A 27,195-nucleotide genomic window follows, 5' to 3' on the forward strand; every position below is an offset into this window, starting at 1 on the left:
TATAACACAGTTACACACATAGTGCAGAAAAAGTTTCCATACCTCCATTTTGTGGTGATGGGTGCGCAAGTGGATGAATGTGGATACACACATCTTGCAATCTTTAACTGAACTTTCTACTGGACGTGCTGTCAAGTGACAGTAACTAGCAGGCTGAATTTTGTAAAGGTACATATGAAGTGTTGTGCAGAACTCACAGTGTTAGATGGTAATATCTTGGACGGCATTGGTGGAATCGTGTGTGCCCATTTACCCGTACCCAATGAGGTTGTGCGGGACAAAAGTTAGTGGAAAGGGAAGGACTGCTCCTGCTTTACTGGGGTGCAGTACTTTGGGAACCGCACGTGCCACAATCTGCGCTTCTTACATTGCTGTCCAATGGACATGGGACTTTCGGGATTATCCAATCAGGTACTGTGGATGTGGTTCACAGGAAGGGGCGGTCAAACTGCTGTACATTATTCTCTGCATAGTGAGGCTGGCTGACATGGCGAAACCCATTGTGTTGCCTATAGGTGATGCCTTTCTACTAGATCTGCACAAGTATGCCCAGGAAAGAAACATTGATGGCAATTGCGGGTTGGAAGGAGTGGTCGCATTGTGGTACAGTGTCTACGAGCGCAGTTTCGCAGACATGGATGCACTTTGCAAAGACCTGGTCACTTTTGCTAGAGTCGATGTTATCGTCATCCACTACGGAGGCATGCATATGGGTTGCATGTCTTGTTTAGGCTTTTTCCGTCGACTGAAGAGGTTGCTAAATCTAGTGAAGAGGCTTTTTTCCACTGGCAAAGTACTTTTCTCATCCATAATACCACATAGAGTATGGGCTGCTGCTCATGGATGTTGTTCCGAGGCCAAACACAGGAAGATGTCTCATCAACAGAAGCATGCATACTTTTTTGTCAGCTGCTGGGATGTTGTTCTGCAAAAGTGACCTCAATAGTTGTGGAATTGCAGAATTTTTCCAAGCAAATGGCATTTCTTTGTCGCCCATTGGTAATGCTGTTTCGTTTGCCCAGCTACAAGATGCAGTGAAGAGTTTACTGTAACAATGGCTGCACAAGAAAACACAAAATCAAATAAAAAGTGAAAAAAGATGTTCCTCTAGAAGCAGCTAAAAAAAGGCTCGCTCGCACGCAACACGAAATCTACATCCAGGGATTTTCAGGATGGCGGCGATGGAAATGGGACTGTGGAGCCACAGGGATTATACAATAATGTTTCTGGGCGGGGTGTGTATGCAGAGGACTGTTGTACAGAACTGACACTGTTACATGGAGAGCGCTTCAATGTCACTGGTGGAAGCGTGTGGAACTTTTTAACAGTACGCAATGACGGTGTGCTGCAAAAGTGAAATTGGAAAGGGAGGAAGGAATGTTTCTGCTTCATTGGGACACAGCGCTCGCCGTCCTTGGGGAAAAAAACGTGCGCATACTTCCCTTTGCTGCTAGCTACCCATGACAGAAGGGACTATCGCAGCTTCGGGTGTGGGTCACACCAAGGTCCATTCATAATTTTATCCATAACTGTGCGTACTCAGCCAGACTGACATGGTTGCTATTAGTTGCGTATGCACTATAGCACAGCAGATTTGGTGCACCATTACTTACAGGGCCAACCTATGTGGCCTGCTCCTCTGTTCTGAAAAGCTGCAAACAATTTGCAGAGCACCTCTGGGGTGTGCCATTTTGTAGGGTTGCTTTGAACAACTTTCATCCGCAAAGCAGGCTTACATTGTTCCAAAACATAGATACATGTCCATCGGCACATTGTGGTGTTTGGAAGCGTGTACTTTCCTAAAAACAATCTGTACATTACTGAACCCAGCACTTTCCCGCTGTTCGAGGTCCGGCTCCTATCTCCGAAATAAGGGCTTACGCGCAGCGTGGGTGCAGTCACATGGTGATGTCGCCACTGTTCTCCTTTGGGACGGCTGTCCGCTGGACGCTTTTTGGGCGGAATACGCTGTGCGCACATGCATGGGTGTCCAATGCACGCCCTTGCCTTTTCTCTAGTGACTAAAAGTGTGCCACACGTGCGCCAACCATTTACGGAGATGCTGGCTATTTATATGGTACAGCAGGTGGGATGTTTATCTGTACAGCTACATGTAGGATGTGGGTGGACGTCCCGACCTAATTAACGTTCCTTTGCATATAATGCACAGTGACTATGTCCCCAGGACACAGAGAAACAGATACACGTCCGGTCCCACATGCATTGATAGGTGGTGGACAACATCTAGACATGCAGAGCCTGCTGGTGGCGTGCGGATACCTCCATTGTCATTGTGGCTAGGCCGGATAGCTGCAGTGTCCGTAGGCCATCTATCTATTTCTTACTTGCGGTCATTGCAACAAGGGCTGTGTGCCACTGAGTCAAAACGCCATTTCAGGTAAAAAAACACCACCACACAAACAGTAAACAACATTCTCATTATTACTGTTTCCTTGTACGCATGCATACACCCCATTTGGAAAGGAAGGGGTAGCAGAAGTGGATACTTATTGTGGGGAAATGGGGATCTGCACAACTTGGTTGTGAGGGGAGGAAGAGATTGATGTATTACCATAACGTGTCCCATGAAACGGTTTTTGAGGGAATGACGGGCTCCGACACATGCAGGTGTGCCAGTGCTGTGTCATTTTGTCCAAATTGTATCAAAGGGACGTTATGGTTAAGTTGCACTAGTAAAAACCTACGCAATTCAATGATGTTCTTCCAACTGTAAGACAAAACTATGGGCTACTTTCTATATATGTGAATTAATGTTGAATAGCACAGTATAAAACTCAATCATTAATGTGCCATTTAACAGGCATTGTTTACTAAATACTAATGTATTCTAAACGCTGCCTAACATGTAATTGCAGAGCCCTCAACTGCACGAAGTTGCTTCAGGGATTGATAGTCATGAACATAAATGCTGCCTGGTTCATCTTTTAGTGCAGTGTCTTCATTATTATTTGTCCGAGTCTCACACCAAATTCAGTTTTCATGCCAGCAATCACTTATTCATGGACATAGCAAAACACACAGCATTCTTTACCCAACACATAAAACTTGTAAATATAAAATTACAGTACTAGTCATTTCTGCCAAATCTTATAGTACCGTGCAATGTCCTCCTCCTGCAATGGAATTTACTGCTTACCATGCATGTTTAGACTATGGTCTGCCGCACTACCAGACAACCTTAGGTGCATCAATGCCATGACAATGGCAGTTGCCAAATAAATGTCACATAACAGATACTCCACAATTCAGCAGGCATCAGGACTTGGGATGTCCATTTTGCAACAGGCCTTTGACACTGATAAGAAATACTCAATTTACCTTGATTACATGCTTATTGATCTGGGCTTTTTACAACATGTTCACTTATGTACACAAAGAGGGGAACACTCTTGACTGGATTGCATCCAATATTATTTCGGTTAGCTATTTCTCTACAGCTAATTACCTATGGTCTGACCATTTTTTTGCCTGCTTTTTCTTAGATTTAACCGCCAGTCTGGAAAAAGTGAAAAAGCCTTGTGTTGAATTCATACTCTCTCCCTCTTTTTTTAATGTTTTGGTGTCGAGAAGGGTGCCTGGTTAACCAACAACATTATTCAACTAAGAAAACAAAAGAGGCTACTTGAGAGGAAGAGTTGTAACTGTCAAAGAGACAAAAATAAAGAACTTTACACTGATGCTGCTGCCAAATACAAAAAAGCCATCATATCCGACAAGAAGACCAATATTGACTCGTATTAATAACTGACTGTAGGGAGCTGTTCTGCATTTTGAAAGAACTTGAGGGAAAAGCTCTCACACACAAATATTTAGAGAAGAATGTTATATGGTGTCAACCCATAGATGCTATGATGGCTAAATTACAAACTCATTGTCCGAATATTCAAATTCTGAAACAAGCTGTCTCACTTCCTCCCATCCTTGAATATCTTAGGGACGTTTCCGAGATCCCCCAATTCTGCTTTAGTCACGTATTTGAGGACTTTGTTATTAAGGTTGTACAATCTATGAAACCAACTTTATGCAAGGGTGATGCTTGTCCCGCCTCTGTGATCAAGAATCATGCTGTCTCCTTGGTGTCTATCTTTACTAAAATCATTAATGCCGCCTCTGATGCCTCTATTTTACCCAGAAAGTCTCAAGAAACCATGAATAACGTCTTTACATAAAAAGGAGTCTCTTGATCCCCATTACCGATCTCCCTTTTCTTCTATAGATTTTGGACCTGGTTACCCATCTTCAGGTACAGTACCATCTCTAAACTTATGGGATCCTTAGTGAAAGGCAGTCGGGCTTCCATGCACAGTACAGCATGGCACGGCACTGAGACTGCCATCATTGATCTTTAATCTAATATTACTGCTATTATTGATGGTGTTATTGATGGTGGTCATACTGCCCTGCTAATGATGTTGGATCTTTAGACGGCCTTTGATCTAGTTACCATTCTATCCTGGTTGAGCGGCTTGTGGAGGTGGCTACTTTTTCTCCCTTATCGTCCTCATGGGTCAAGTCTTTCTTAACTGACCGATTAGCAAGAGCTTTCGCTGGGAACGCTTCTGCTCTCCCTACCAATTTGACGCGCAGTGTGCCTCAGGGCTAATGCTTGGCACCCACTTTGTACAACGTTTATACTCATCCCCTTTTTGATTCATTGCATAGCCTGAGTGTCAAATATACCAACTATGCTGATGGCACGTAGATACTCCGCCAACTGGCGGGTACTTACGAAGAAGATTCCAGGGCTATTAATTACATCTACTCAGTTATTCAGGTTTGGATGGCACAGAATGCCCTGGCTTTTAATGATGCTAAAACCGAGTTATTGATTCTGGGGACTGGGGCCCGCCTCAGGAAATGGGCAGTGATTATATCTACTTTACCATTTCAGATGGTGTCTTTTCTGTGGTATCTAAGGTTAAGACTCCGGGCACGATTTTGGATGCTGAACGTTAATTATCTTAGATCCCCCCTCACTTATTTTCTTAAACTTAACAGGAAGATTCTGCCTTATTGTGCCATCTTGATCTGTACCATTATTGGATCTAAGATCAATTACTTTAATAGCTTACTTGTTGGTATCTCACATTGCAACCTGGTTAAGCTCCATGTTATTCCGAATGATGCTGTGCAAGCTGTTATTGTTCTTTTGCCCTGCAATTATGTTACGCAGGCTAGGCGCTTGCTTCATTGGTTGCCGGTCAAAGCACGTACCTCTCGTAAGATACTGGCTCTTCACAAGTGATTGCATGATTCTGTCCCTATCTATCTCTCTCTCCACACTAAGCGTGCGACTGTTCATCAGAAACTGCGCTCCAATTTCATTGACCGCCTTGAGATGGTTTGCTTTAAATTGCAACGGACCTGTAACACTATGTTTGACCACACTTCTCCAGCTCTGTGGAATTCTTTGCTGCGTGCCTTGCATTGCATTCCTCACCAGAATTGCTTTATGGCAGCTGTTGAGACCCATCTATTTGATACCTAGCTTGTTATGTTTCAGTGATGTTGGAATTGTAGCTTTTCTTTGTTGTCTTCTTTCTGTTTTGTTGGTGATTCTGTTCTGCTTGTTGTTATATACTTTTAGCACACTGAGGCCCCTAGGCGAGTTGGCTTTATAAGAAATAAATAATAACAGTTGAGCGTTTGGGTACTTAGTCCAAAGTATTCACCAAAGAAAGGACCAAAAGGCAAAGTCTCCCAAAACACCTCTTATACACCCACGAGAACAATCAAGAACTTTTTCAAATATATTTCAATATACTCACTCTGCATAACCCTGTACAAAAGCAGCTTTGTTAGAAACACACTCAACGATCTATGTCCACTACAGCTAAATACTAAAAAGGCAAAACTTTGAAACAAAGCAGAGTTGTTTTTTAAACAGCTTTATACAAGGAAATTCATGGGACACAATTGAGAAAAACTATGTGTACACAATGCAAAAATAAAATGGGCCTCATTACATGTTTGCTGGTGTGAAAATAATGTGCTGGTAATAACGTTTACCCACACGTTTCCGCATCAGCAAAACTACAAGTATGCTGGTGGGGAGGCCTCATTTACCTCCAGCAAAGAGCTAGAGGTAGATCAGGCACCATAATGGCAAAAAATAGCCAGTATTACCAGTGTCAGTTATACCGGTAATCCCCCCGTGGAGTCCAATTGGACTCTATGGAATGAGGATTAACCACTCTTGCCAGCACTTGGAATCTGACGGTAATTCAAGTCCAAGTGCCGGTAACGGTAATTCCGTCTGGTGGTCCCTCCACGTTTCCCGCCGGGATACCACAAGACTTGTAATGAGGCCCAATGCCTCGTGGTCAGCATTTTGTTATTTTATTTAAACTGCACTGAAGTGTTCCAATATTTTAAGTGGATCCTGCTTCAAAGGGTTTTCTCATGTTGTAGGTTCAGTATATGCACATGGTGTATTGCAACATAAGGAAAGGTCTAGCAGTTGGTTTTAAGGTATGAAACCTGTTGGGAAGCAGCAGCAAATGTCCCAGGCCCCCAGGCAATATAGGACGAGGCGGTTGTAGAAGGAGATGCTATAGGGGAGCTGGGAGAATGGAATGGGCCCACTGATAGAAAGCGGCTGTAGTGGACACATAGTGAATTGGACATTAGAATAAAGTGTGTAATGAAACTCCTTTTTAGAAGTTAGACGCCATCTTAAAATTGAGGCCTAGTGCCACAGCTATGCTAGTTCATTTACATTGAGTTCCGAGGGTTAGAATGGTGTGCGAGCGTTCTTTACTCGCAGCCATGGCAGCTTCGCAGAAAGTTAATTTCTTGAACACACACACACATAGTTCTTCATTGTGTCTTATCAGCAGTGCATGCAACCCAGAAAGAATGTGACCTGCAATGCCAAGAGAGGGCTGGAATGGGAATTCGAAGAGTTTTAGGCTCTAGGCCTCGACTGTCCAGCTCTATTATATGTTATAGCAGCCTGAGACCCCCAAAGCACAGGACACAAACATTTCAGTACAAGGACCAGCCCAAGACCCCTGGACATAAATAAAAATTTAAAATGATGAATCGATCAGGAGAGATCAGAGAGCAGGGGCGGTCTGCCCCCACTATTAGTCCATGTGATTTGTGCTGCGAGGTGCCAGGGGAGAAGGTAACAAATGTATGCCGCGGGTGGGAAAGATGCGGAGGAGCCAACTTGTCTGGGAAAAGAACAGGGGCATACATAGTTATAAGAGGTTATCACAACCTCAAAAGTAGCCGCCCCGCTCATGTCCTTGATACCAGGTGCACTATAGAGTTGTGAAATAATGGCCTGTATAAATAATTGCCAATTACTGTCTTTGTACTTGATGACGGCAGAAGAAGATCCCCACGTGGAAGAAGGTGGACAGAAGATGCTAGGGCCAATCGCCTGGCATCTCGTATGCAATGGTTGCAATTAAAAGAATGTGTTCTATGTTTTTTTGTGCGTTTTCTTTAGTTTTTTGTGCAACCACGATCACACAGTGATGATGGCTGCACAAACAGAACCTAGGGTACATGATAGAATTGTTAAAATATTTGAAAATATGGCAACAACTAGGGGGCATTTCTGATGTTGAAACTTAAATGTGCATACAAGTATGTAAGATGAACATCGGCATTAAACAGTCTATTGGTAAAGAAATAACCAATAAATCGAACTTGATCAACTATTAAGAATGGATGAGTTAAGAGATTTTTGATTTAAGCATTGAATGCTAAAAATAGTGAAATTGTATGCATTGAATGCTAAAAATAGTGAAATTGTATGCATATAGCAAATAGAAAGAGAACATGAAATGTTGAGGTACAACAGTGTAATTATCTATGGCATCCTGTATGGAGCATATGTGTATAGGGTCATACCATCCAGCTATCAGGATTTGTAACCTATGTTATGTACGTCGCTTGTGACGTGGTGTACCTTTAAAGCTATTGCTCATACTTTTTTTGTCAGAGTGCTCCGTGGCAGCAGAGATCTTTGCTGGCAGGTACTTGTATTTTTGAGATTAAACCTGGTTCTCCTTGCAAGAGGTGTGCTGGGCCTTTTTCCCTAAGGGGTTGTATTTTTTCTGGTGAGAGCGTTTAGGTTGCTTTTGCTTCATCTCTCGAACTCTGGATTATGATGTGCTATGCCATTAGTACAGAGTGAGAATGAGAGGTGGAACCTATAGTCAGTTATCTGACCCACTCCCACAATGAAGGAAGAAACTGGAGGAAGACCAACTTGAATGAAAAAAGAAGTAGTGAATCCTGATCAACAGATTGGAAATGGATTATGGATCTAGCTTGCATTGGGACGCCAATTTGTGAAGAAGAGAAATCTGTGTAATCAACAGCCCAAATACCGGGGGGAGGAGGGGGAGGTGTTCTGTAATCTACACAGCACACACAGAGGAAGGATGCCTTATTTGAATAGTAACAGGGGAAAAGTCCAATAAAATAAACTATGCGTCTATGTGCCAAGGTGCCTAAGCTCTCTCCCGAGGTCGAAAACACCTATTTTGGTTCGGAAATGTAACCCCTCTTTTGTAACGTACTGAAGTATTTCTAAAGGTGAAAAAGTTACTTACCCCTGTTAACGTTCTTTCGATTGGATGTTCCTCCCATGTATTCCTCATCTTTGATATCTCCTTTCCAGCTTCAGAATTTTATTTTTGGCAGAGGGCGCTGTGCGTCTATTTCCGTCGACTCGATGTCCCAAGAGGGCCTCCGTCTTGAGGTCGACGTTATCACCAGTATATATAACACACGCAGCGCCCGTTGGCTTCAGTTCCGATTTTCCCGTTTCTTTTGAGGAATTACCCGCTTAGAATCATACCGTATCATACTCTAAAAGAGCATAAAGTGTAATACCTGGAAATTCTACAGCGGGGTAGGTTGGGAGGGGTGATGTGGAATACGTGGGAGAACCATTCAGTTGAAAGAACCTTACCAGGTGTAAGTAACTTGTTCTTCAAATGGATTGTGTCCTCCAACGTATTCCCCATCTTTTGATAGACTCTGAATGCAGTGTTGGTCTTGGAGGAGGGAGTAAGCATTTTCAGAATTAATATTAGTCATGGACAGAATGAAGGACTGCTTTCCCAAATCCTCTTTCCTGAGGTGAAGATGAGTCTAGACAGTAATGTCTTACAAAGGTATGGATAGTAGATCAAGTGGCTGCCGCACAGATGTCCCCTTATCGACACCCCTCTTTGCAGGGAAGAAGATGTTGCCATGCCACTCATAGAATGGGCACAGAGGCTTTCTGGAGGGTCTTTCTCAGCCAATCTATAGCATTCTCCAATGCTCAGAATAATCCATCTAGACAGGGTTTGTTTTGTTACTGCTAGTCCTGATTTATGACCCATGTAGCCAATGAAGAACTGATCATCTTGCTGAATCTTCGCCATTCGCAAAATATAAAAACACAGAGATCTTCCTGGGTCAAGTCTATGTAGCCTCTCCTCTTCCTTTCCAGGATGAGGGGGCGGGTAAAAATTTGGTTAAACAATTTTTTGAGATACATGGAATGCAGAGACTATTTTAGGTAGAAACAAAGGTTTTACTTTAGGAACAACCTTGTGTCTAAACAAAGTAGTAAAAGGGGGTTTACAAGATAACGCCTGCAACTCGCTCACCCTGGGGGCTGATGTTAGAGATACTAGTAAAATGGTCTTAAATGTCCGAATTTTAATGGACACAAATGAGGAGGCTCAAAAGGAGCACACGAGACATTTTAGAGCAAGATTCAAATCCCAAACAGGGACTTGAAAAGGAGTTGGGAGAAACACATTGGTAGGACCCTTGAGAAATTGTATGATTAAAGGAATTTTTAAGTACGACACTTCCTCAGAAGAGCACTTAAAAATTGAAAGCGCTGCCAAATACCTTTAATGGTTCCAATCTGGAGACCCAGATTTGCCAAATGTAGCAAGAAAGACAACACCATAGGTGTATTAGATTGAAATGGGTCCACATTCTTATCTCTGCACCAGTTGCAGAACCTGTTGTAGTGGCAACGGTGCAAAGATTTAGTTGCTGGCCTTCTGGCCGAAAGCAAAATCTCCATTCGGGAGGTCCCAATCCTTATAGCTCAACCTCTCAGAAACCATGCAAGGTTGACTGTCTTGACATCTGGATATATAACCCGACCCTCCTCTTGCGAAAGAAGGTCCTCTCTCTGTGGAAGACAACTTGGAGGGCAGATGGACATGTCCAGAAGGTCTGTGTGCCACGTCCTCCTGCCCCAATCTGGAGCGACTGGGATAAAGGATTTATCAAACTTTCTCAACCTCCTGATTACTTGAGGAACAACGGGGACTGGAGGAAACGCTTATACGAGTGGAAACTTCTAGTCCACTACGAACGCCTCCCCTAGAGCTCCTCTTGGGGGACATTCCCCAGAGCAGAAGAGTTTGCACTTCTGGTTGACACTGGTCACGAACAGATGCACGTGAGGGGTTCTGCAAAGGTGAAGATCTTTTGAACAACTTCCTGAGCTAGTTCCCACTTGTGTGATTCTGTACTCTGCCTGCTCAGAGCGTCCGATGCCATGTTCTCCTCTCAGGCTAGATGAACCGCTGATAGGGAGAGCCCTTCTTTAATTGCCCAGAACCAGAGCTGCATTGCTTCTCTGCACAGTGGTAGCGACCCTCCGCCTCCACTCACTTAAGGTACCTTCACATTCTTAAGACCAGGGTAGAGGGGTGATGTCTAGAGGGGTGATGTCTCACACTGCTGGGTCGCCAAAATGATAGTGGCCCCAAAACTGCTCTACATCTTCCAGAATATGCCTGTATGGGTGTGAGTTTGTTTGCTGAGCTAAAGGCCCAGTTATATAAGCTGGCCTGGCACCCGCTAACACTCTGAATCGGCTAGGATACTTTGGTTCTTCCATGGGAGTGCGGCAGTGTCGGTGCACCGGTCGTGGAGTTGTACTTTTTGGCAGTGTAGCTGTACTTTGCATCCTTTTGGATGCTGAGTGCACCCTACTACCCCCACGTGCACATAGGAACATATTTGGTGCACCCTTTTGCTCTACAAGGAGTCCTGCTGTCAAGGAGACTGTTAGACAAATGCAAATTCGACCCGGTAGCGTGTACAGTACATGCATGGAACAGGGTTTTGATACAATTGCGGGTTACTATCCACTTTGACCCGGGTCTACAACTATGGAATATCGAGCGCCTACGACCGACATGTGACAAAGCTGTGGCTCGGTTGTGGCAGGGTGTGGGGATCGAGTATATGGCTGACTTATACCCTAAGGCGACATTTGTATCGCAGGAACAATTCTCTGCTCAGATGGGGGCTGGGTTTCAGCGCAGACTACAGTACTTCAGAATCCGGGCCGCCTTCACAGAGTGGTCCCAGTCATTTCCCGATATGCCTCCCGCACTTCTGCTGCTAAAGTACATACTGGGATCGCCCTCTGCGAGAGGGGTGGTTTCCAAGCTGTATGGACAAATCCAACGTGATTCTCCCCGGGAGACCCTGAAGTGTAGCCCAAGATGGGAGGTGGATGCCAGGGCTCCCTTCACAGACAGTGGGCAATGCTCTGCGAGCGTACACATAGTGGTGCATTTAATACACTGTTACAACTGATCCAATTCAAGACCCTGCACAGAGCCTACTTAGCCCTAGCCCCCTTCATTTGTTAAATCACACCAGGGCTGATGGGTGCCCGAGATGTAATGCTGAATCGGCTGACTTTATTCATATGCTGTGGCTATGCCCTAAGCTGCGGGACATCTGTGGTGGAGGCAGTTTCCAGTATGCTGGGCCAAGAGGTACCCTGTGAATTGTTGTGCTGTATGTTTGGCTGGCTCCCTGGGGCACCGAAACAGAGATAGAAACTGCTAACTACATGCATGATAGTAGCACAGAGATGTATTCTGTTCAGATGGACTAGCCCGACCCCTCCAGGATTACGAACTTGGCTCAAAGATTTAGTCTGGCTTAGTGACACCGATAAAGAATATGGCCTTCTATGTGGGAAGCAGAACAGACCCAAGAATATTTGGGGTCCCTTCGTGTCCTACCTACTGGCTCAATGCCCCAGGTCAGAACTGAGAGCGCTGTTGAGAAGGGCCTTCTTCCTGCATCACCTGTTTGACCCTGCTCCTCCACTGTTGGTAATTTACTTTGTGCTTTTGCCGTTGCATTCCATTGTATTAATGTACTGTTGGATGACTGGAGACGTGAATCTCTCGATAAATAAAGTTCTTTTTAAAAAATAATTCCCTCACACCTCTTCCTAGACAACTCAAAAACTTCGACAGGAATGATATTTCCGTCGAAGGGACTGCAGATAAACATTTGGCGACAGTGTGAAACACCTGGTGATCGTTGTGACTCCAGAGACCCCACCTTGTCTCTTGGGGAAAAACCTCCTTCGGAGGTTGTTACCCCTGATTGACTGCGTGAACAAGGTCCTCTGGACTCAGACCAACCTGCCAATCAAATTAAAACAAAGCACAAATTATGTGAGTTTGAATGGCACATACCACATGATTGAACAATGGTCCGCCAAAACAGAATTCCATTTTAGGAACAATCAAGTCCCAGACATCACTGTAAGAGAAAAAACTGGTGATGGGAACTGTTATGGAGAATTCTCGAAAATGGCTCATTTCCCTTACCTACTGAATCCCTCAGCAGCTTCGCTGGATTTCTGGGATTTATTTTTTTCACCTGGTAAGAGTGTGAGCCTTTTTTTCCCACTCTTACATGTGTTTTGCTGTGTGTGTGTTTAACATTTTTGTGTTCATAGACTGCAGAGCCTCACCTACTCCATAGGCATCCGCTTTTTACTGTGTGTTACACAGCACCTTCAGTGCAGTGACGCAGGGTTGTCTTTTAGACTTCCCAATTCGGATTCCATTTTCTGGGACTCACTACTGTCTCCCAGAACATGTAAAGTTGCCATTGACTTTATTAGTCTTTTTAAAATCCACAGGCCCAGTACAAGCTATCTTACATAGAGTACTGGAAAGGGTTACTAGTTATCCCTTTTTGTCTGTTTCTCATGGAACATTGTTTCGTTCCCTTTTCATTAAGATTTGGCTGGTGGCAGTGGTAACTACCCTATTTTCCCTACTGCGGTTATTTTAACTAGCCTTGGTATTGTTTTAGGCTAACGTGGTAGCCTCGAACGTAAACCCGATGGACCATATTTACTTTTATATGGTTCCGGCAGGGTTTATTCGCCATTTCTTTTCATAGAAGTATTTCTCATGTTTTACTCTGCGTGCCAAACCAGGTTTGGTTCCTTTGTTCGCCGACCTTTCGCGGGCTTCTGCACAGAAGTCCTCCTTAGGCACCTGTATGTCTGAGGGGAACAGGATGTGAGGGAGGGGTTTGAGACTCCCTGCACAGGGTCTCCTTGGAGACCCATGTCGCACTCTGGTATGATTGGCGTGGTGACTGTCCTGGCGGGACAGCCACCCTGCTGTGTGATTCACAGCCAGGCTGGGTGAATGGGGGCAGAGGGGCGACTGCATTAAAAGCAGGTCTCTGGGACTGAGAAGGCAGAGTCGCCATTGGATCGAGAGAACTGAAGAGAAGCTGACAGAAGAGGACCTCTACCATGACTGAACCTCCCGGTGAAGCCCTGCTGCGGGTCCGAATCACCAAACTTCGATGACAGGGAAGATCTGCAAGGAATCTTCTCCCCTTGAGCTGGTGGGAACAACTAGTTTGCCAAACTGCTAGCCAGGCCTCCCTCCTTTGGTCGAATTTGCTATACAGAGCTACAGTGAACTAGAAAGCCAGGAGGAATGGACCCTACTTGCGTTTTAGGGAGCGCACCTTTTATTTGTCGCTTTGCTCTGCTGCTGGCTGGTTTCTTCCTTGGGCAGTGCAGGACCCTCCAGTATTCCTCCTTCTTGTCATTCCGACAGTCGCTTCAGGAACCGTGAGCCTGCAGGACCTCCCAGGAACGTCCGCCTCAGCTACAGCATTCTTCTGCTGTAAAGGTACTGTGCTAACCCGGTTGTTCGTTTCGTCCAGCCATGGTGGAAATGTGTGAAATCTTTTGCCAATCCGAGGGCTTGTCCTTCTCTATTCTTTAAAGTAACTTTTCATCCGAGCAACTTCGTTCTGAACTCTTGGCAAAGACTTCACCGCGAATTACCCTGAACTGTGTGATCCTCTGCAAAGACTTTGGTCCATTGACTTTGGCCTAGGCCTCTTGATTTGATTTCCTCACTGTAGTTCCTTTTTCTAGATTGTCCTGCTTACTTACTTGTTGGCGCTGCTCAACTTCTGTCTAACTTTGTCTTTCCCTCCCTTTTAAATTACTGGAGTGCCATTTTGCTCACACTTCATTTTGAGCATAACTTGTCCAGAATCTATTGGGTGTGGTATAGTGTATTAGAAACGTGATTTTTCAACTGCTTTATAATAGTGAAATGTTTTATTACTGATGTGTATATAAATGTATTTTCTTTTACTCAGAAACCTTGAGTTAGTGTTTGTTTGAATCATAGTAATTGCTGTCCTTTGTGTAACTATTGATACTGCTCACTTTACTCTTGAGATAAGTCTGGCTGCTCAGCCATCGCTACCACTTTACTGTGTAGTGCAGGCTTCTACCAAAGGTGAATTTGTACTGTCACTTAATTGTGTGTGGTGTTCCCAAAGGGTACTGCATATAATTCTGCCTAACAGGAACCCTTCTACGTTCTTGCAAATCAACCTCAATCCCAGTTTTAAGTGCCATTACACACTGGAGGGAAATACTTTGAAGTTGTACACCAATCCACAATCAGAGAAAACCCCAAATCCCATGACAAAAGATGATGAAAAACCAGCTCAAAGTTTGACCAACATCCAGAAAAGGGTGAACAACTGTTTTTCCCCCATTCAGATCACTTAGGGGGAGGAGCCTGTTCTCGCCAGAGCATGCCTGAATAATGGAAGGAGCTTCATCAGCGAAGCATTATTCCAGAAACTCCCAAAAGATCAGACCATTCGCACATTTCAATTGATTGATAAGTGGGAGGTTTATAGTCATAAGGTCGAAAAAAAAATGTCGACAGACAAAAATGTCGAAAAAAAATGTCGAAAATAATAATGTCGACATCCTATACTTATAATGTAAAAAGTCATTTTTTCGAAAAAAAAATGTCGACATTTTTTTTTTGACATTATGACTATAAACCCTTAAAACTATCAACACCTCACCCAACACCCCCCTCCCACCCCCCCCCACACCCCCCAACCACCCTTTCACCCCTCATACTCAACACATACCAATTATTTATTTATTTATTTATTCAATAAATAAATAACCTAAAAAAGGATCATATACTATGGGGGGGGTTCCCCCCCCAACCCCCCCTCACCCAACACCCCCCTGCCACCCCCCCCACACCCCCCCAACCACCCTTTCACCCCTCATACTCAACACATACCAATTATTTATTTATTTATTCAATAATAAAAATTGTATTTACTATGGGGGGGTCCCCCCCTCACCCAACACCCCCTGCCACCCCCCCCAACCACCCCTCATACTCAACACATCATATATATATTTATTTATTTATGCATACACTAAATTAAATTTCGAAAAAATATCGAAAAATGTCGACATTTTTGTTTGTCGACATTATTGTTTTTCGACATTAATTTGTTGACATTTTGACTGTCGACATTATTGATGTCGACATTATGACTGCACACCAAGTGGGAAATGTGCCTGCAAACTCCAAATTCCAAACAACCCCTGGTTAGCAGGTGTATGCTAAAAATTTCCATTGGCGACAAAAGCATAGGCCATCATTGTCGGGTTGTGAGAGATGTCGCCTCCCCCTTTTACTTAGGCAGTGACATTCTTAATCGATACGCAATTAATGCAGACCTAATTAATAATAAAGCTTGGTCCCGACTGGGGGGAAAACCCCATGGGCTTTGACAACTCTTAGAAAGCTTTCCAGTCAGCTCAATTGCTGCCTTATGCGGTTGAAGTTCAGGTGAGAGAAGAGGTTACCATCCCGGGACACTGTGCAACAATTCACAATTCCCCTAAAAATTAAGTGAGGACAGAACCTCAAAAACCAGGACGCCTATATAAATTTGAAGGATCATCTCCAACAACATGGTTTGTATTTACATCTGACACCCCTAGTTGACCTAGAACTCGATACCATTCCAATATTGGAGGCTAACCACGGCACTCGAAGAATCACTTTGGGTAAAGGCACCTTTATTGGAATGGCATTTGATGCCCAACATTATTCTATTGATTTAGGTAATGAGATCTTAGGACCAATTCCAAATGGCTGCTACAATTTTAACGACGGTATCCCTCCAGAAATGATTTTCACTAGGCAAGGGGTGAATATCTTAGTGTACTCTTCCTGCCCTTATGGTGTGGACGAGGTGGCCTGTGACATCAAGAAGGATGAGGAAGTATTCCGAGTCAACAGTGACTACCTCCCATCCTTGGAACCTCTCGTCCAAGCCAAAACCATCACAAGAGATCTCTCCATCCAACTGTAGGATACTGCCGAAATTGTCAATCCTGAGGTCTCTCCAGGCTTTAAGCATATGGTCGAAGACCGAATCAATCTCGCTGATACCAGTGACACTAAGGAGCAAAAACCGGGTGGCTTGGGGGTGGAAGTGGGACACTGACGGGTGAGACACAGTATCCCCGTTCTTATAACACCTTTCTTCCATCCTACAACGTAGGAAACTCAAACACTCTACTACCATACCCCTTTTTCTGACACAAACACTTTTGCACACCACGAAAGACGACTGACTAACACCAGAGCCGTTTATCTGACATGTACCAACACAAGGGTCAGGCAAAGTCAGGCAGTTGACCAGAATCACACACACCTGACGGCTCTTTCCCTTCCCCACAAGGATAAAAGGTGGAGAACGAGAGCACACTACGAGCAAAGCAGACCGCATGACGAGACAGCTATCCAAGTACGGCAGTTCAAGAGGAGGACAAAGGTGGCAACAACCGAAAGGGTAACAAGGAGAGAAGCGATCTTTCCCTTTCCGACCCAGACCCACAAAACCTCAGTGGAAGGAATCTTAAGACCACAAACTATAGCACAATAGCCGGTGTGTGTTGCAGCAGAGGTCATTGGTACACTGAGCCCTCCAGCGCTGATAACCAACCCAGGGAGAGACGCTTGTTACTGTGGTACCGTCCTTGACTCCAGAGACAAGAAAAGACAAGCGGTTCATCACAGACGATGAATAGGGGGAGAACCGATAAGAAACCGAACTGTGATGAATGAAAGTTGCATATGGCAAAATAAAGGAAGTTCAAAAAACTATTAACATTAAGAGAAAATAGCTCCAGAGGGATCCGGCACCACGTGGATGCTCATCACTACCGATACCAGAAGGCCCTAGGAGAGCCGCAAGCAAAAGGTGAAAGTGGTCACACAGGGGTCTAGAAAAATCCCCTGATCAGTCGAAAGTCTTTGACCGACAAACCAGTGAAAGTGAATCCTGCATCATAAGAAAGTAGGAGGAACTGTGAAGTTGGCAAGAGTGAACCCGTCAGAGGGGTGCCCATGGTGAAATGTTTAAAAAGACACTAAGATTTGTGAATGCTATAAGTGGAATTGATTTGGAAAGTCGTAGTGAACCAGACGGAGGAAGGCTAACATTTCAGCTATGTTACCATCAGACGTTTTTTGCCCTTTCTCACTTTTTCACACAGACCCTCATCATTATCTCACTTGTCATGTCAAGAATCAACTTCAGAACACAGCAGCAAGACTCCTTCTAAAGCTAACAAGAGAGAAGAGAGAACACCAAACCACAGCGCTAGGATATCTACCCTGAATGCCAGTCAAGAATAGGATCCATTTCAAAATGCTCTGCATTGTTCACAGAGCAATTCACAGCCAAGGAGTAGAATTCCTGGAAGGCAAAGTCTCCATCTACCGACCAAACAGAACTTGAGGTCTAGCCATGACAAGTATGGATGATCAGCTTTTTATTACATCTCAGCGAAACTCTGGAACTCCCTCTCTAAGGGAATACATTCAATATGGGAAAACCCAATTTTCAGGAAAGCATGGCTCTATAACATGCTGAGCTAACTTGCCAAGCTATAGGCCATTGTCAAAGAGAGGCCAAATATCAGTGATAAAGTCACAATGGGTTTGGTTATTCAACAAGCTGCCTCGTGACTGTGATTAAGCCCTACACCATGAGGAAGACCCTTCTCTCTTTCCCTAAACCAAAACTAAAAACTCTCCATACTTATACATACATAACACATGCAAACCAACAATGCCACGCACACATTCTATCGGATAAGAAGGCCCCTGCCCACTGACACCAAACATCAGAACCACACACCTCTTCCATTACCTTTACACAATACCGACTGAGCCAATACATCCGTACACCACGGGCACACAAGGATTCTCATAAGGAATCCACTGTCTGCTCACCTACCAACCCCACACTACTTAGAAGCACAACCACACATAGTCACAGCCACCAGTTTTTTCGAACTATAATGGCCAACCCTACAGCAAAAGCACGCTTACGCTCTGCTCTCCCTCTCCTCCCACTTACAATACCAACCCCTTATTTTTATCAAATCCACTAGAGTGCCTGGAGGCGAAGCAAAATGTAGTGGTGCGCAGTATACACCCCAGTAACAAAATGATTATGTGTATTGTCTAAACGTAAAAAAGCATGACAGTTTAATTAATAAATAAAAAATATGTAGGCAGAGTAATGGAACTAAAGTGTTGGTGCAAACCATTCGACTATAGACCGATTTGGACTTGGGTTGCAGATTCAGAAGATATAAGCACCCAACTACTGGAGCACAGTTTGTAGGAGTCACTTCGAACACAGCTACATTAGTACAATTCCAAATAGACCAATACATTAGAGAAGAAAAACAACAGGTAAACTGCTCTTGCCTCCTTATCCCCCCCTTAATTGTTAAGATAGTAACCATGACGAATAAGCACTTCTCAGACAAGCATTTTAACCGACTTGTATATGTAGGTGGCCTCTGTAGACAGGATACGAGGCAAATGGGCCAGCGATTTTTGACCTGCTAAAAAAAGATATAACAGACCTCTCCGGGAGACAAACGCCTTACACATAACAGCAGTTGCAAAAACAAAACGTCAGTTTCCTCGCATTCCAAAGCAAGCTGTTGGGACTGGTTACATGGATGATGAGTTTTACAAGTTGACATTCTGTAAACGACCCAATTCTCGAAACAAAATAAGAATGTCGGTGAATGTTGTTTCTTCGACTTCTGATCCCTAGAAACTGAAAGCTACTGGGGATTCTCAATTGGAAATGTGTAACTAAAAGACACGCAATATAAACTGGATATTACAACAGAGTGTGTGGAGCAGGGCTGTGGCCAAAAGACAAGCCGTGTCTTGAGTCTCTCTTCCACAGTCGTCGGGCTGCTGCGGGACAGAAACGATACGCACCAAATACTGACAGACACCATTCAGTTTAGACAGCCCCGCAGAAAAGGCAACCACGACATCTAAAAATACAAGCAGGGTCCCCGACAGACTGCTAACCCAGCCCCGTACACTCCACGCAGGAAGAATCAAGGGCATACCTTCCTTTTGGGAAAAATCCGATTTGAAGTGAAAGTATTGACTGAGGAAACAAACTCGAAGTCAACTGCAGGGATAACTTTTGCGAAGTGCTCATATTAACATACCGTTCGGAGGAACAAAAGAAACCAACTAAAGACTTACCTTTTCATCATACCAAACAGCTGTTTCTTTTGCTTGTAATCCCTTCCCTAATCGCATCATGTTTACTGCAGGAGGAATAATTTCTGGAGTGACAGCCGTTCATGAGGTCGACGGGAGCGCACCGACGGGCTCCACCGTGCCTCTACATGTCAATGAAGTTAAAAAGCATTTTGGGAGAAGTTCACTTCACTTCCCGGAGGTTTCCAAGGGCAACAAGGCACCGCAGAGAAGTGTGATTCATCGGGGATTCAAATTGGTTCTTAATGCTCTGAAGTGAGAAAACCGGGCGATGACGAGCCGACTCACACCTCCTAAGGCAGGCGTTTGTTGTAACAGCCAGGCCGTGGGCATTCCTCGGCCCTGCTATAAAGCAGAGGCAACAACACTGGGCTGCTACCAGCTTCGAAGTGAAGTTCTGTGTTATTTACAGTCTGCGGTCTCTGCGATGTTATTATTAGAATGTAAACGAAGAAGTTTGTTCTGTTTAATTCGAAGCAATCTGTGGGGCTGGCATACAAGGCCACACATGTCCTGTAAGTGCCCTCTTATGTAAACAGGACCACACTGCACACCTCGTAAAGTCCCTAGTTTGATGGCAACCCCCATATTTTAGAATATGAGCCTCAGTCCTTCCTGCCTCGTCATTGAAGGCATCCAAACTTGAAGGTGCATTTAACATCGGTCCTCCCCATTCCGGACCTCCCTGAATAAGGAGCGTGCATTTCACTTAATCTGTACATTCTAGCTGACTTTCAACATGCTCCAATAGCAGAATTACTTTCTTGGCTTATTCAACTGTTCCATTGTGACCCCTAGACTTGTTGGTTTTACCTGTTGGTTTTCCTGGCACCATGACCTTATTTGTGTGGCTTTGTGAATATATTATCCTACACTAATGTTGCAGAGCAGGATGGTGGCAGCTGTAATTTTATTTTGGTTTTAACTGGGGTGTAGTCGGTTTTATCATATTAGTGCCCAATGTACAAGTATGGTAGCCGTTAGGGTTCTACTGTATTTAAGCCCTATTCGCAAACATTTTGTTTCTGTGCCTTTCCTTTTTTAGTGAAACCACAATGCTTAAAACAGCCGTTGTGGAAACATGGGCTCACTCTGGGAACAGGCCTGCACCCCAAAGAGTGGTTTAGGTTGATTTAAACTTCGCCCTAGGCCTAGACCGGCCATTGCACAACTTGTGTAGACACAAATGTTTGACTCTTTTGGGGTCAACCTAACTGGCAGGAAGCACAAACCTTTGTTCATATGCACCCGTTTGTGATTGGAGGACTTGCTTAGGGAAAGCCCTGTGTGTTTGGGTATATCTAAGGGAGACCATATGCCGGCTTGAAGTCTGCTGGTTTTCTGCTGGGCATCTTCAGGTTTACTTCCCTGATGGAGGATTTTGCCATGAAATTGCTGCAAAGTTAGGACTAGATCCAGCCATATAGACTGTGTCCTTTGTCCTTTCCCTGAGCTCCAGCTTCCTCTCTCGGCTGCCGGGCATCTTTCCTACTCAGCCCTCAATCTCCTCCAGATCCTACACATCAGATAGGTATGGTTACAGCACAGCATCCCAGACGCTGCCTTTGTACCATTGTTTTACTAACTTAGTTGTGCACCTTGGGGTAGAAAGCTGCCATCATGTAGACCGGTATTGGGACACCAATACCCCACCTCTCCCGTTCGTTTTTGGCCAACTTCGGTCACCCCCACCATTGGTTCCTTCATGGGACCGGTTTCTACTCGCTGGCTGCCCGGTCTTGCCCCTCGAGCCTTCAGACTCTGCTTGCTTGCCTAGGTTTCTCAGACTTACTGGGCCTGATTCACAGAGCGTTTTCCTATGTGATTGCGCCATTATAAGACGCTTCTGTGAATCAGTCCCACTGGGTTTCACTCCTACCTGGTGGGTCCCGCTCCCCTGAAGGCTGTTCATTAGTTGTTGTGTTGTCATCGGCCTGGGGTTCAAGTACCTGGGTGACCAGATCTATAAACCCCCCTGCAACGGAATATAATTTACTCACTGTTTCAAACGTTCCTTGGCTATATTTTCAAGAACTGCAACTCTGCGGGTTTATTTGCCTATGGGCCCAGGGTTCGAACGTTAGTCCAGAAAATTACCCTCAAGGGTCCCTTTGGTCCATTGTTGTGGGTCTCTGCATGTCCCCTTCTACTGCCATTTGGTTAAATCAACCCTAAATAGGCAAGTTGGTTTATAAAACTGGATGTAACTCATGGGCATTTCCTGATGATGCTCCTCCAGTCGATTCGTGTGATATGGCAAGCTATCAAGCAAGAGGAGGCATGATAACTGAGCTCAGCTTTTGCCCGTGGTGAACCCAATGAGCAGTTTAGAAGGGTACCCAGTCCTGAAGAAGGCGGAGATATATACATTACCGCTGAAACAGACATTTGATGACACGGTGTCACTAAGGACTATGCGTTATGAGTAATTGTTGGGTGGCAATAAGGAAACACCAGTCAACAACCAGGTCAACACATATTGCTGACAGAGCGAATGACCATTTTATTAAATTTGAAATCAAAAGGAGTCATTTTTCTTTTTAACTTTAAGATAAACAAATGTGTTGATTATTCAAGGGTTGTTGGAATACATTTTTGGACTACTTTTAATGGTTTCTAGACAGACAATTGACATATTGCAGGTGGCAAGCCTTGCTTACAGACGTGCAACGTCATTGAGCAGACCGGGCTGAAGCCCCCCCACCTCCGAAATGCTAGCCGAGGGGCGGGGCTTCCGTGCCCTTTAACAGTTCAAAGGATCAGGATCATGCTTCTGGGCGCCTTTTGTTTCTTCCGAGGCAAATCTACAATCTGTTTGGGGCGGATGATCAAGCACTGCCCGTTTCCCCGAGTCACAGCCCCCCTGAGACACACAAGATGCGTCCCTGGCACTGCAGCTCGTTTCGTTTTTGTCTTCGACAGCATAGCCTTTCTTATGCATGATGGTGAATTTCCAACTGAAAGACCACCAGTCATCTTGCAAATCTGTGATTGTTAAAGAGAGCAACACAATAAAGCGTCTAATAGCTTGATATGCTAAAAGGTAAGCTTTGCTTTGATGTTCTTAGTTGAATGTTCTTAAAACCATACATAACACCAAGCTGGAGGTGTGTGACGAATCTCCAAACCTAAGTGAGTTTATGACACAACTTATTTTATTGTGCGTCTTAAAGCACTGAAAATAAAGTGGGTACAAATATATTTTGCCTTTTGCATCTTATAGTTGTCCATTCAAGATGTGGAAAATAAAGGTACACTGATATTATTTCGGACCAACATGCTGCTATACGGATTTACATCTTGTCATGATCCTTTACTATGCAATTCGTGTATTTTGCAAGTAAACTTTATAGGACAGTATTATTGAAGGTCTTGACACACAAAACTTAAATATTTGTTCCAAGTAAAGCAAGGAAGAAGGTGGTCGTGCCATAATTGCAGAGTGGGTTAACTCAACTCAACTCTCATACTGAAATTGTTGGTGGCCTACACGACTATCAGTCTGGATTCCGAGCATCCAGAGGCATGGAAATTGCTCTTCTGAACACCTGTGGCGACTCCCTGGCTCCAACTCCCCTGCTGTACTCATCCTCTTTGATCTCTCTTCGGCATTTGACACAGTGAAGCACTCCATCCTCATAAAAAGCTCCATGATACCCTTGGTATCTCGGATCAGGCACTGGACTGGCTCACCTCCTTCCTCACTGACCGTTCCTTCAACAGCATTCTTGGCCCTTTCTCCTCCCCTACTTCCTCCTCCACCTGTGGCATCCCAAAGGGCTCCATTCTCTCACCCTGGCTCTTTACCATATACCTTTCTCTGCTGGCACGCCTCATATCCTCCTTCTCCCCATCTGCCAATGCTACGCTGACGACACTCAACTATTCTTCAAATTTCCCACGGATCCTCTTGCACCTTCCTTCATCCCTGTCTGCCTCTCTGCCATCCAGGCCTAGTGCTCTGCTAATGACCTCTGCCTGAATGCCAGCAAAACAGAGATTCTCCCTATTGGGTCCCCTGCACCCTATTTTTCCCCTCACTCTGGCCTTTTTCAATGGGCTTCCCACACTGCCCCCTCCTCTGTAGCCAGGCCCCTCAGAGTCATCTTCGATCCCTCCCTCTCATTCATCCCTCATATTTAGGACATTGTCAAGAAGTCTCAATTTCAGCTCTTCCTTCTCAAAGGAACTCTAACCTTCCTCAACTTACGCCAGATACTCAATGTTACCCGTGCTGTGGTTCTCTTCCTGCTAGACTACTGAAGAAGCCTCCTCCTCAATCTTCCTGCGTCCACCCTGCGACCTCTCCAGCTTACCCAGAATAGGGCAGCAGGACTTATCCTTGGCCTCAAGTGCAGGGACCGCATCTCTCCTGCCCTACAAAACCTTCACTGACTCCCTGTCTCAGTACAGATTAAATTAAAATACCTTTGTATCTTCCACAAGGCTATCTGGAGACGGGGACCACTATCTTCAACGCTTCCTATCTAAATACTGCCCTTCTTGACTCATGCATTCCTCTGGCACCAACTCCCTGCGTGTGAAGCGGTTTGCGAACAGAGAGCTGGTGGCCGATCACTTTCCTCCGCGGACTCCCTCCTTTGGAACAGCCTCCCCTGTGTCTTGAGCCGGACCTCCTTAAATTCTGGAAAAGCCTCAAGACCTTTCTCTTTACCTCTTCCTTCTCCTCCTCTCTTCCTTGCTAAACATACATTAGTGTGACTGATGTGCAGGGCCCTTATCTATCCTCGGGGCCTGACCCTCCCACATCTCACATGCCGGCCACTGTCTATTTACTGTACTTCCTTGGATCACCCTCCCCACAGGAGGTTGCACTTATGTTCTTTCTCCTCTTATCACTTCACCCCGAGCACTTCCCCTCAAGCCCCACAGCACCTATTCCTTCCCCCCCTCCCCTGCACGTTCTGAACACTCACCAGGCATAGTAGGTTTGTCTCCCCTTTCTGTTAGTCTCGCTATTTGTTGTACAATTAATTCAATTATTTATCTTTGATGTAATTCATTGTCTACCTCCCCTGTCCCAATCCTCCGCCCTGTGGGCACTTTGAAACAGTTTTGGTAATTGTATAAGCGCCCAACAAATGACCAATCAAATAAATAAATGCTAGCTTCGTTGTTTAGCTAAGTGTGGGATCCTGTGCCAATAAGGAACAAGTTACTTACCTGTAACTGTTGTTCTCCAGCATGAATCTGGCATGGATTCACATGCTCATGAATATTCCCGTCAGGCTGGGAATCCTCGGTAAAGAAAAAATCAGTATCAGTTTCGTTTCTGATCTGTCTTTCTTAGTAGTAACCAATCACTGATCTCTGGGTCATATTGCCCCCAGCCAATTACTGCCCTCTCCCTAAGCCCCTCCCCTGGCAGCCATCCTCAGATTTGGTACCACGTAAAGTGGCAGTATGACCAAGTGAAGAGCCGCAGAGGGGAAGGAGGGAGGGTTCGCATGTGAATCCATGCCAGACCCATGCTGGAGAACAACAGTTACAGGTAAGTAACTTGTTCCTTCTCCAGCATAGGGTCTGGCATGGATTCACATGCTCATGAATATAAGACTACACAGCAGTACACACATGCCAAACCACGGGAGGTGGCAAAAGGCTCAACATTAAGCATTACATAAACTCAACATCAAGCAACTCTTACCTCCTCACCAGGCCCACCTTCAGGCGAACAGGTTGCGCAGCACTGCTTGGCCGACTCTGGACTCCTCCCTGGAATCCCGGTCGATGCAGTAGAATCTCGTGAAGGTGTGCGTCGACCTCCACGTAGCAGCCCTGCAGATGTCCAGCAGGGGCACACCAGACAAGAACGCCGTAGTAGCAGTGATCGCTCTGGTCGAATGGGCTTCGGACGGCCGGGCAACGGTCGGTTGGCCAACCGATGACAGTGCATGATGCAGCCGGAGAGCCATCTGGAAATAGAAGCCTTCGAGAGAGCCTTCCCTTGGTTCACAGGTCCAAAGTTCACAAACAGCTGTGATGTCTTCCAAAAACTCTTCGTTCGATCCACGTAGAACTTAAGCGCTCTAGCTACATCCAGCGAGTGCAAAGTCCTCTCGGCCGGCGACGAAGGCGACGGAAAGAAAACTGGCAACACCAAGGGCTTGTTAAGATGGAAGTCCGACGGCACCTTGTCCATGAAAGAGGGGTGCGTCCTCAGCACCACCCCCGTATCGTGAAAAGTCAAGTATGGAGGCTTGCAGGATAGGACCTGAATCTCTCCCATGCGTCGTGCGCGAGGTGATGGCCACAAGGAACGCTGTCTTCCACGACAGGAACTTCAACGGAGCCAAATGCAAGGGCTCCAATGGCGGCCCCATGAGCCTGGTCAGCACCACGTTGAGCTCCCAAGCCGGGGCTGGAGCCTTCACCGGCGGGAACGTCCGGAACAGTCCCTTCATAAATTCCTTCACCAGTCGATGAGACCACAAGGACGGCTGTCCTGTAGTTCTGGTGTATCGGGAGATTGCAAGCCAGATGTATCTTGATGGAAGCGTGAGCTAGTCCAGCTTTGGCCAGCGACAGTAGGTATGGTAGCACTTGAGGTGCCGTAATCCGTAGAGGGTTGATCTTCTGTGCACGGCACCAGACAGAGAACCTCTTCCACTTATGTCCGTAGGACGCCCATACAGGATGGAGGAAAGGGGACTAGACGTAGGAGCATGGCGCTCTGGGAAGTGTGGCTTTCCGGACCATTTCCTACCCTGCTGCTACTATTTACTTCAGTTTACCGTGGGAAGGTTGCAGCATACAATTAAAGGTACTGCAGGATTTCCTTTATTGTGATTTTGGAAAAAAAGAAACTTCCGGGAGCTTTTTTTTGGACACCTGCTTAAAGGACCCCTTTGTTTACAGTCCTAACATTGCCTTACATAATTTCCGTTCTATCCCAACTAGAGGCATTATATTCGGAGTTACAAACATCTATGGGTGGGCCAAATACCTCTATATGATTTAAACTATAATAGGCCAAACTCTACTTGATAGGTCATGTATTTATTTGTTTACCAAAACGGAACAGGATTAGTTCGACAGCCGCTCCAAAAAAAAATTGTCCGTACATTCGCATACAATGTGTCGTCTGTGAAAAGATTATTTTGAGAATAAAGACTGTTTTTTATAAACTGCGGTCACACTACCACCTGCTGTAGATACATAAAAGTGCAACTGAAAATTCAGAATATATTTTGGAAACGCAGACATTCGGTAGTAAAATATGGTCACTAGTAATTTATTTCAACAAATAGATTCTGTAGTATGCGCCATTAGCCACTTTGTATTTAACACATATGTCCTGATTCTATGTAAACGCCATTTCTAAAATACAGCCATATTTCTCATGATGAACTGTAATACTCCAATACAACATTTAAGAATGCGATGCGGCCTGGTGGCTATAGGGTCCAGCTGGATCTAT

At 45.0% G+C, this 27,195-nt stretch overlaps 1 protein-coding gene across 7 annotated transcripts in view; it reads right to left on the minus strand.

Annotated features, from left to right (window-relative positions):
* The window catches only part of RGS12 (regulator of G protein signaling 12), a 1,255,576-nt gene that overhangs the window by 772,023 nt on the left and 456,358 nt on the right, over positions 1 to 27,195 (minus strand). Inside the window, exon 1 of one of the 7 annotated variants that reach the window (XM_069632050.1) lies at positions 19,737 to 19,933. The exons of the other annotated variants lie outside the window; for them this stretch is intronic. Within the exon in view, the coding sequence (XP_069488151.1) occupies positions 19,737 to 19,796 (60 nt within the window). The 5' untranslated portion in view covers positions 19,797 to 19,933. Of the gene's footprint in view, positions 1 to 19,736; positions 19,934 to 27,195 lie in introns of those variants that run through there. 7 annotated transcript variants of the gene reach the window in all.

This window comes from Ambystoma mexicanum, chromosome 6q, assembly GCF_040938575.1.
Source record: "Ambystoma mexicanum isolate Mex_15411 chromosome 6q, UKY_AmexF1_1, whole genome shotgun sequence".
Lineage (NCBI taxonomy): Eukaryota > Metazoa > Chordata > Amphibia > Caudata > Ambystomatidae > Ambystoma > Ambystoma mexicanum.